This window comes from Leuciscus leuciscus (genome assembly GCF_965113295.1).
Source record: "Leuciscus leuciscus genome assembly, chromosome: 14".
NCBI lineage: Eukaryota > Metazoa > Chordata > Actinopteri > Cypriniformes > Leuciscidae > Leuciscus > Leuciscus leuciscus.
The window spans coordinates 17,066,640-17,077,615 of NC_138738.1; the positions used below are offsets into that span (position 1 = coordinate 17,066,640).

General features: G+C 36.6%; 1 protein-coding gene across 1 annotated transcript in view; it reads right to left on the minus strand.

Annotated features, from left to right (window-relative positions):
* The window catches only part of wwc3 (WWC family member 3), a 44,390-nt gene that overhangs the window by 6,227 nt on the left and 27,187 nt on the right, over window positions 1-10,976 (minus strand). The window contains exons 5-13 of the mRNA XM_082190104.1: window positions 10,510-10,589; window positions 6,025-6,154; window positions 5,360-5,491; window positions 5,153-5,226; window positions 2,746-2,994; window positions 1,893-1,982; window positions 1,338-1,355; window positions 723-1,258; window positions 214-218 (exon numbers count right to left, since the gene is read on the minus strand). Coding sequence (XP_082046230.1) covers window positions 214-218; window positions 723-1,258; window positions 1,338-1,355; window positions 1,893-1,982; window positions 2,746-2,994; window positions 5,153-5,226; window positions 5,360-5,491; window positions 6,025-6,154; window positions 10,510-10,589 — 1,314 coding nt within the window. The remainder of the gene's footprint in view (window positions 1-213; window positions 219-722; window positions 1,259-1,337; window positions 1,356-1,892; window positions 1,983-2,745; window positions 2,995-5,152; window positions 5,227-5,359; window positions 5,492-6,024; window positions 6,155-10,509; window positions 10,590-10,976) is intronic.

Here is a 10,976-nt window from a genome sequence, read left to right on the forward strand (position 1 = left end):
AAATAGAAAATGTAAATCATTTTTAACATCAAAATTGAATGTTTAAAAAAAAAAAATGTGGGTAACACTTTACCATAAGGTTCCATTTGTTATATTACTAACATTGAAAAATACTTCTAAAGCATTTTTTAATCTTAGTTTAATGCAAATTTCAACATTTACTAATATGTTATTAAAATCAAATATTGTATCTGTTAATATTATGTAGTTGACCTGGACTGACATGAACAATGAACAGTTGTATTTGTATTAACTAACGTTAACAAAGATGAATAAATACTGAAACAAATGTATTGCGATTTGTTAGTTAACCATTAACAAAAGAATGGGACCTTATTGTAAAGTGTTTTTTTTTTTTTACAAATTCAATTTGACAATAATTTATTAATAAAAAATAAAAAAGCCTTTTGTAATTTATTTAAAAGCATCTCAAATAATCAATAATTACTTATTTATTTCTGTTTCTATCCTGAATGCCTTAAAGGTATAGCGGAGGATCTTTCCAAATTTTAGATAAGACCCGCCCTCTCTACTTTTTGAAAAGTTTGATTGATTCACCAGAATGATTGACAATTAGGAGGACAAATAGTTTAGACTACCCACCAGGAAGTAAAACATCCTCCGCTATACCTTTAACATTTCAGTTATGAAAAATATGAGATTAATTGCAACTATACATTTTAAATCAATCAGTCAGCAATTTCCAGATAGTTATTCATCACCTGTGGAGTTATGCGTTCCTTGGAGAACTCCGTCTCTATGGCTCTTCCCTTCCAGGAGGTGTGCAGTGGCTGGGATTCCCACTTCCCCTTCCCCAGGAAGAGTAGTGTGCTGCTGGGATTGAGTCTGATTCCGCAGCCCTCTGCTGGCCACCTCCATGTACTCCTCTGTCATCTGGGCCAGAGGACAGTCCTGGGGGACCGAGTGATAGGGGGTGTCCATGGGGGAGCTGGGAGGGGAGAGCGACGAGAGCGAGGACCGAGAGGAGAGAGAGGTGAGAGACTGCGGTGTGTCGTGCGAACGTTTTGGGCCGAAGGCTAAACCGTCCCTACTGTGGGTCTCCAAGGGGAGAAGGTAGCGGAAAGAAGGGTCCAGAACATCAGAGTTTCCTTCTGTTCGCTCATACTGGGGTAGGCCGTAGATGTCGGTGAAGCTGACGGAGCTGAGAGAACCACGACTGGATGCCAAAGAGCCACGACTGGAGGCTAAAGAGCCACGGCTGCTGCTGGAGGACACTGTCAGATTACTGGCTGATAGGCTGCACACAGAGAGAAATGGTCATTTTGGGTTGATGTGGTTAGACATCCTGTTATTTGTCTTAGTGTTTTTATCATTACCTCTTTTGATTAGGGGTGCTAATTGATCAAAAAGAAAAAAAAAGAAAAAGAAAAATCACATCACATGATATATGATATGATATGCTGCTTATTTAAATCAGTAGCCAATAATCACATTCCTATTCTATCAATATCTGCAGAGAAAAAAGCCAAGATAATAATTTAATACATTATTGTGGCAGATGAAAAAGGCTTTGGAAAAGAGGCTTCAAAAGTCAATATGTTGTTTTATTTTATTGAAAGTAAGTGTATTAGTGGCTTACAGTCAAAATAAATCCATACTTTTAAATTACTTATTGTTATTATTAAAATAAATAAAAGCATAATAATTAAATATTATATATATATATATATATATATATATATATAAAAAAAAATGTTTTATTTATATTTATTTATATTAATATACACACACGGTCAGTTTGACCTTAATTCTCTCCATTTTTGTATTATTTTATGATAATTACATACATGTGTTAAACTGACAGCTTTAGTCTTGATTTCTGCCCTCTGAATCAGATTTGTATGAGGGTGTTCAGGTTGTGTGTGATGTACCTCTTCAGTTGAGAGTGTAGATAGGTGGTGATACGGGTTGCTTCCTCTAGTTGCCTCATAAGTACATTCCTTTTCTCCTGCTGTAATATCCTACACAACATACACACATTTGATACAGATAATTAATAAGATTTGCCACATTTATTGAGTCAGTTTTAACTAACAATTTGATGTCTGCTTGATCTCAACGAATCATAGACTGTAGATCACAAATGCAATACTATTTGTTCAATTGTTCATTGTGCAAAACTGGAAATGATTTCAGTGCATAGTCTACCGTATAAGATTTGTTATGGAATTTAATTTTGACCAACATAAGAAAATCCTATTCTACCATTTTATGGCTCCTAATGTGACAAAGAAAACCCATCAATATTCCTTACACAACAAAATAGGATATGAAAGCTAATATGTACACTGACGTAATATGACAAAAAAAGACCCCTATACGTCTCAGCTGAGGTCTCAGATATAAGATTCTCATAATGACATTCAAACATCTGCTTTGTTCAGTGGGGAAATAAGGGCACCCTTATTTACCTCTGCAGGCATTTACAAAATTTTTACAGACATATTTTGTTTGCAAGATTTGCTGATAACGAATACATTATTCTACCACCATTGAAGTGGAGGTATATTATGTTTACCTGACATGCTTTTCTTTATCACCATGTTAGTGCAACTTTATTTTTTTTTGCATAGTTGTAACATGCTTTACTTTGGTCTACAAAACCTGAGATATCCTTGAAAACATTCTGCCAATTAAAAGTGCAACAATCCATTAGAAGTGATCTTCTCTTCTACATATGTTAAACATCCATACATGACTGTGCATTATGAAATAAATTCCAACCTCTGATTGGCCCCCTGACTCTGGACAATCTGGGCTTTCTGCACCTCGTCCCCCAGCCTGCGCTTCTCCTCCTGCAGCTGGAGCAGAGTTTCGGAGGAGTGCTGCTGCTGGCTGAGCAGAGTGATCTCCTGGAGCAGAGCCTCCTTCTCCCGCAGGAGCTGCAGACAGTCCAGATCCCGGTCGGCCTCCGCGCGTCCCGACCAGCTCTCACTGTCCAACTGAGCCAACTGATGCTGAATACTGGACATCCTGAGAGAGAGAGAGAGAGAGACAACAGGGGATCATCTTAGCTTCTGTAAACAGATAAATGCAGACATGATCAAATGATTGTGTTCACTAAGCTACAGATACAGTTCAGTTCCATGATTAATATCACATAATACTATTCATTCCACCATTCAAAAGTTAGAGTCAGTTAGAGTGAAAAATGTACTTTTATTCAAGATGGATGCATTAAATTTGATCAAGTGCGACGTACACATTTTGACAAAAATTTAGAATTCAAATAAATGCTGTTCTTTTGAACTTTCTATTCATTAAATAATCGTGAAAAAATAAAATTAGCAGGGCTTCTGCAAAAATATTAAGCAGCACAACTGGTTTCAACATTGATAACAATAAGAAATGTTTCTTGAGCACCAAATCAGCATATTAGAATGATTACTGGAGGAATGGCCTCTGAAAAATCAGCTTTAACATCACAAGAAATAAATTACAATTTAAAATGTATTAAAATAATTAAATTGGAATAATATTTACTGGATTACTGGATTTTTTTTTTATCACATTTTATTTCAAAACTGAAAAGAAAGAGTATTAAAATAAATAATAATGGTAAAGAGAAATAATGGCATGTCCAGCATGTTAAATTGTAAATATGCATGCATCCGTGTTTGTAAAAGGGCTGGCAAAAATATTAAAGAGCAGAGAGACACTGCAGCTTTATGTTTGGCATGATAAACTGTGTTTCTGCACTTTGGAGGTCAGATATTGTGACTCAGTAAGAGAGCATGTAAGTTTCCACAGCTTTCTTCTTCTCTCAGCTCACTCTCTTTTCCCCGGCCCCCCTACTTTCTAGCTCTGTCTCTCTCTGATGTCATACCTGGCACTCAGTGGCCAACTCTGTTGCTATGGAAACATGCATCTTTTAAAGACGTTTGCATGGAGCCACTGCTATAACACAGAAGCCAAAAACTACAGCACCAGTTCCTCCTAAAATAAAGAGGAGCTTCCAAATGCAATGTAGGCCACATCAATCCACCACTCTACTTTTACACAAACCACTAAAATCTACAGTGAAGTAGTAGCAATATTATTACACAGCAAATCCAGACAGGGTTTCCCTTAAGGGCAGTGGATGAGGCACAGGATCATACTCTTGGGAAATCACAGCCAGGCTGAAAAGCAGTTCCAAGTCAAAAAACTTCTGCTCCTTGAAATCACATGACAGAAATCAGGTGTGATGCTACTTTCAAAGTGATTTGACTAATGATATTTGCATAGTAGACGAAAAATTGGTGGAAATTCTAATATTAACATGGGGCCTCGCCTCATGCATATCTAGGAACCAGAATATCATATAGAAGTGGGCATGTTACGTCTTTAGACGCATTCCATTTGTCATTCATGACGCATTTCATATGATATCATCAAATTAAAAACATTTGTAATTTTTTTTTATTATTATGTTGAAATCACACTTGCTGAGTCCCAATTGACCAACTTGTACTATTCTCTAAAAGTATGTACTGTTTTTATGAAGAAAGAGTACTTCATGCTGAGAAATCTCCGTATGTGTTAGCATAATGATGCATTTAAAAGTTAAGGTCCAAACTTATCTTTATAAAAGTTCACAATGTTGTTGCAGAGGAAATATAATATGTATAACATTTAAGAAATATTTTTTCATCAGGCTAGATACTGATTATTAATCACTCAAACCTCTTAACCGTCTGTCTCACACGTCCACCATGTTTGTAGTTTTAAAACACTTTTTATTTGTGTTTGTAGTTCTAATCAAATCATCATCCAAAGAGCAATGGGTTGTGGGTAATATTAGCCGTCAGAGTGTGCATGGATCTGCAATTCGAAATCTAACTGTTAATAGTAGACCATCCGGGTACCTTTGGAATACTCATTTCAACATTACGATTTGGGACACACTAATTCTAATTTGGAATATTTAGGATGGATAGTATGCGAATTGGGACACAGTGACTGACATCTTAATTCATATATAAATCGCATATACAAACTTTTAATGTTTATAGGTTTATAGGTTATTCTGAAAAATATATTTCTCTATAGAGAAAATGAATGGGATTTTATTTTACTTCCAGCAACCGACTGTTTTTACATGTTTGTTGTCAATAACAGTTATGCAGTGCATTTCTGCAAATATCCTTACTTTTTTTTAGCCTCTTCATACTGCCAATTGAGTTTGACTCTGTCTGCAAGCAGTGGTGGCTCCTGGGTGCCAAACTGTAAGAGAGGAATTACAATTTTAAATTACTTAGCATATATGACTTTAACTGTATTTCTGTGATGAGACAAAATCATACTGTCAAACGTAAAACAATTGAAACTTCAGTTGCAAAACAAAACCCAGACAAACCTCTCCCATCAGATCAGTCTGGCATCCAGAGTCCGTGTATTGTTGTACACTACAGGAGTTACCCAGGGTTTCTGCATTGTTGGCCACCTCATTAATGGAGTCACAGAAGTTCAGCGTCAGCTTGGCCAGGCTCTGTGCACAACAAAAGAATAACAAATTAAAGTGATATTCATAACAGAAATCCCCAGTAATCAGTTATGACCACAAGATGGCAGCACCTCTTAAAACAAAAGAAAATTGAGAGGAGATTGAAGGTGTTAAAATGAATGATAAATTAGGGGAGATATTAATGTCTATTCAGTATGTATTGGTGCATTCAGTAGACAGGAACTAAATAGAATTCATTTAGTTAAATCGAATTGCTGTTTGCAGTGCATTTTACAACACAATAACGTGACAATTCTGTGAGTCAGGATTTTCAATGAGAAAAAAATTGAGGGCAGGACTTGATTTTATCCATTAGGGATTGACCGGATTGTGAAAAGTGGGTGTTACTGCCCAGAAAAGAGCTGAACTGAAAGAGAGTTTGCTAAAACAACACTGTGATGATGTGTTTCTACAATCCACAGTTCTACATATTTTGTTAACCAAGTATAAAAATATTTTTACAAAAATTCTCTTTCAAGGAAAAATCTATGAAGATGATGGACTTGTGTCTATCTGACCTGGATGAGGTCCTGCCTCTCCTTTTCGCCGGTGCTGATGGCCTTTTTAATGCTGCGGAGCTCGCTGAAGATGGCCTGTGCTTCATCTAGTTTGTAGTTGGTCTGACTGCTGGACATCTTCCGGTCAATTCTGCTCAACACAACACAAAAGTGAACAAACCATCAGCCATGTGGTTAATCTTCTGAGATTAATCGCTATTGAGGTACTGGGAGTAAATAAAGAAAAGAATAGGAAATACAAACATTCAGGTTTCTTTCTTACACACAATAAATACACAAAGCACTGGGCATCTGCCATCATTTCCTCTGACTCTCTATTAAACACAATTTGTTGCTGTAAATGCAGCCCAGATTCATTTTAATGTAGATTGACATTGTGTTCCATTCTCCATGTCCATGCACAGACTGCGCCTGGATGTGTGTGTTCATAAATATCGAAATATTATGGTTTAAAGATTCTTACCGTCTTAGTGCCGCTCAACTAATTATAAAGAGTTAAACTAGCAATGACATCAGAGTTTATTTACGCCAAACAGGGTGTTACTCTACCAGAGCCAAGCCTACATCACTGCTCCACACAAAGCTAATATACCGTCATCTTTAGTCATACAGTATGAGAATGTTAAAGAGAGAGGGGGGGAAAAAAACACTATTGCTCTTGAAAGGAAAACGTGAGATGGCAGCTGTAGATGTGAGCTTAGATTTATTAAAACTTGCCTCGCTGACCTGTCTAACAGACTGGTTAACCATTTAGCCATGTTGGAATAATATTGTTTTAACTTAAACCAGCTTCTGGTCTCAAAGGCATAATAATTAGGCGAGTGAAACTGGAGAGCACTGCACTAAAACCCTCCCGTCGGGGAATGTCTGCCTTCTAAAGCACCAAAGCACTGTGGGATATATATCCTCAAGAGTGTAATGCCTGAAATGTTGGGCATAGAGACAGGATGCCATTCTAGAAACAGAAACAACCAGCTAAACTAGCTTAAAAAAAAAACTTGTAAAAATGCCTTTCATCAATTTGAACTGGAAAGCATTAAGAAATGTTTTGTTTCTCAATATACCATTACATACAGCAAAAACGATAACATCTTAAGCCATCATACAGATCATAATGAAAATTAAAATATATTAAATGAAATATATGATTCTCAAGTCGCCAAATTTGATGGTTATAATCACAGGAGTGGGGGAGAGATTGTGTAAAGCATGTCTTTTACATCAACATGTCTCTGGCGTGGCGCCTGAGCTCCAGCCATAGGCCACTTCCTGCAGGCCACCCTCCTCCAACAGCAGGTACTGTCAGCTCGCCTGCCCTGCCTCTTCCTCTCCTCCTCTCCACACAAGCAGGGCTTTGTTTCTCCCCTTCAAACCACCAACCTTTCACAGCCCTGCCTGACCAGGACCCGAGTCTGCCAGGCTACTACGGACATCTACCCACCCTTTCCACCCCAATATCACAGCGCACGACTGCCTGGTGACACAGAACAGACAGGCCGGCTGCTAGTTTTTAAGACGTAGAAAGTGAAAAAGACAGGGTGAAAGGGGAGGGAGGAAGTTACCTTAAGACCATTCAAATTTTAGTTTTTCTATAGATATAATATATTCAATATATAATTCATATTATGAACAAATTTCTTATAAAGTGTGTATTAAATTAAGATTAATCTCACATCTAAACATTCTTATGTTGTTATGTTATGTAATGAACATGGGAAGACTGATATCAGCATTTTACAAGTTACAAACATTTATGAGCTGATGTGTGCAGGTGTTAATGAGGACGCAGACGAGGAGAAAGAGAGCAAAGTTTTTCTAGTTTGTAGTCTTCTCTCAAATTTAGCTTGAATAGAGCTGAAATCATGATACTTAGACCTCGCTGTCCCTCCACTGACTATAATCATTCCATAATATACAAATACCCTACCGGTCAAAAGTTTGGGACGGTAAGATTTTTTTAGTTTTTTTATAAGAAGTCTCTTGTGCTCACCGAGGCTGCATATATGTTGATAAAAAAAATAAATAAAAAAATACAATAAAACATTAAAAATAACAAATAAAATAAAAATAAAAAAGTAATATTGTGCTGTTATAATTTTAAATAACTGTTTTCTATTTTAATATATTTTAAATGTAATTTATTTAGCTCATGATCCTTCATAAATCATGCTAAGATGCTGATTTGGTGCTCAAGAAACATTTCTTATTATTTTATCAATGTTAGAAACAGTTGTGCTGCGTAATATTTTTTATGGAAACTGTAATACCCTTTTTCAGTATTCTTTGATGAATAAAAGGGAAGAGCATTTATCTCAAATATAAATCTTTTGTAACATTACGAATGTCTTTACTGTCACAAAGTATTCATTTCTCTTAATTTTTTTTTAAGTCTTCCTGACCCCAAATATATACTGCATATTTACCATATATGTATTATATATAAACAGCAAAGCTTTGATGCGACTTCTACAGTAGAGTGACTGCTGTAAGACACTAGCAACATATCTCAAAATATTCAACTGAACATTAGACTGACATCAAATAAAAAGTAAAATGACAGTAATAAATTACAGAGGTCCCAAGGCTCTGACGACTCGTGTCAAGAGGGAGATTCCATTTTCTTACAGCGCTGAGTAAAGAGTTAATCTTGCTATTCTGGGAGCAAGTAGAGTTGTGTTCTATCTAAGAGATAAGGGCCCTCACTGGGATGCAGGAAGCAGGGAGGAATTTGCTGCAAGATATCTCTGTGTTTTTCAAAATGCTTTCAAGCACTTTTTGCCCCCTCCTCATCTCTTCCCACCCCTCCTCTCGCTCTCTCTACTCCGGACTCTCACTCTTTCTCTGCTTATTGAGCTTTTCCTGCCTTGGCAACCCAGAGTCAACTGGTGCATCCTCTTCCTGAGGTGGAGTCTCCTTTTCCAGACATACATACACACACACACAAAGCTTTTTTGTTGGTTTAGGTAAAATTCCCCACACATATTCCCGGATCACAAAAAAATTAATAAAAAAAATCTAAACACTACACTACAATCTGGTAAACACTACAAAAAAAGCCAACAAACAGCTTCACTGCAATTCAAAACACAGCATCCAAACAACTATTCTATTTGGTATATTTTAGTGCTGAAAGCAGTATGAGAAAAGTATGTTTAATCAGACATTTATAGAGCAGGTAACTAATTTGGATTTTTTTTTTAGAGCTTGGTATCTGGTAACTGTTTGGTTTGCTGCTCCACTGAACTGAATAATAGTGAAATTAGGGCTGAAATTAGCCCTGAATCCACTAGCTAGCTATGCTAAGTGTAAGGACGGCCTTGTCTAAATGAAGAACTCTTTCTACCTGACAAAATATTACTAGAGTGCTAGCAAAACAGCAATTGATGACTCTCACACTGGGTAGGGTTTGTTTTAAACCTCTAACTCAAATTAAACTTCAGAAATCAAATTTGCCAAAATGTTAAGCATATGACTCCATTCGAACTTTGTTTTGTAGCCAATTCATTACCCACATTAATATCCATAATAACTTTTAAAAGAAAAGATTGGCCTCTCATTGTGCTACAATAAAATGCTTACTATTCAATTTGTAAACAACAGATATTATGTATTGTAGAATATTCGCATGTCAGATAAGCGGATAAAAAACGAGAAGCTTTGAACCAAAGCATAAAACCCCAAACTTAGTTACTGACCCCAAACTTTTTAATGGTAGTGTATATAAAACCAAATAAGAACATGTTCTACTTCATGCTAATTTCAAGTAATTTTGTTGTTGCTAACATACTGTCCCCCATTACGACACAGTTTGAGAGTGGTGATTTGAACAATAGAAAAGACTGATTGACTTGATCATATGCTATGTCTTATTTGATGTGCATTCTCTGAACCTGTCCAAAAACCAAAGTTTGTAAACCCTTAAAAAAAAGTTTCAGTTACAAGACAACTACTCAAACAGAGATACACACAAACAGAAACATGAATAAACAGGAAACATAAAAAAATAAACTAATGACAGTTTTTGACAGGGTGGGGTCATGTGTCGTTAATCACAAAAAAGACTGGGGGCAGGGAGGAAAAATAACATTAATGATTTTCATGTTTTACAATTTAAAATGTGATGGTGTGCTATAGTGTTCAGAATGATTTAGAGTGATTCGCTATGAGATTGCTAGGCTGTTCTTGTTGGTTAAGTAGTTTCTTACTGTTCCAAAGTCAAAAGAGTAGGTCTCTATGGCATTCTTGTCTCTTTTCCCCTTTTAGTTGTCATCTGCCAGACAAAAATCTGATAAAACACCTCTCCCCAAAGAGCTGGTGCTATTGTATGCCGAAGTTAAATACTTTAATACTAACTCCTAACCTCATGTAGTAGCAATAGCAGGCCTAATACTGATGCTTGCCATAACAAACACCATTAATAAATGCACTTAATCCACCCGTGCTTTGTGTGTACAAGTGTGTGAGGAAGGGTTCATTTGAACTCACTCCTGTAGGGTCTCCACTCCCATTTCCTTGTACTGCAGCTCCTGTCTCATCTGAGCCAGCTCCTGTTTGAGTCTAGAAAGCTGTGGACACAAGAGCCACTCGGTCAATACACATCAAAACACACAGTGGGATTCCCTCAGAGACACCATCGCAAAAAAAACATTGAGTCATCAGCAGAGACATGTCTAATGGTTCCCGACCCGCCCAACATACACAGGAACTTAAAACGACCTTAAACACACACAGCACAGCCCTCTGAAAACCGCAATGGAGGAATGTAGGGTCATTTAATATACAGCAAAAAACACCCAGATAAGTAGGTAACAGGCCATGGAAGACCATATATGACATAATATAGAGCCTATTTAATACAACATGGTTTTTACACTTTCTGTTAATAAAAAACAGTTAATAAATTCTGTTGTTATAATTTTCTCTGACTTCTGTCATTGTTTCATAAAACAAAC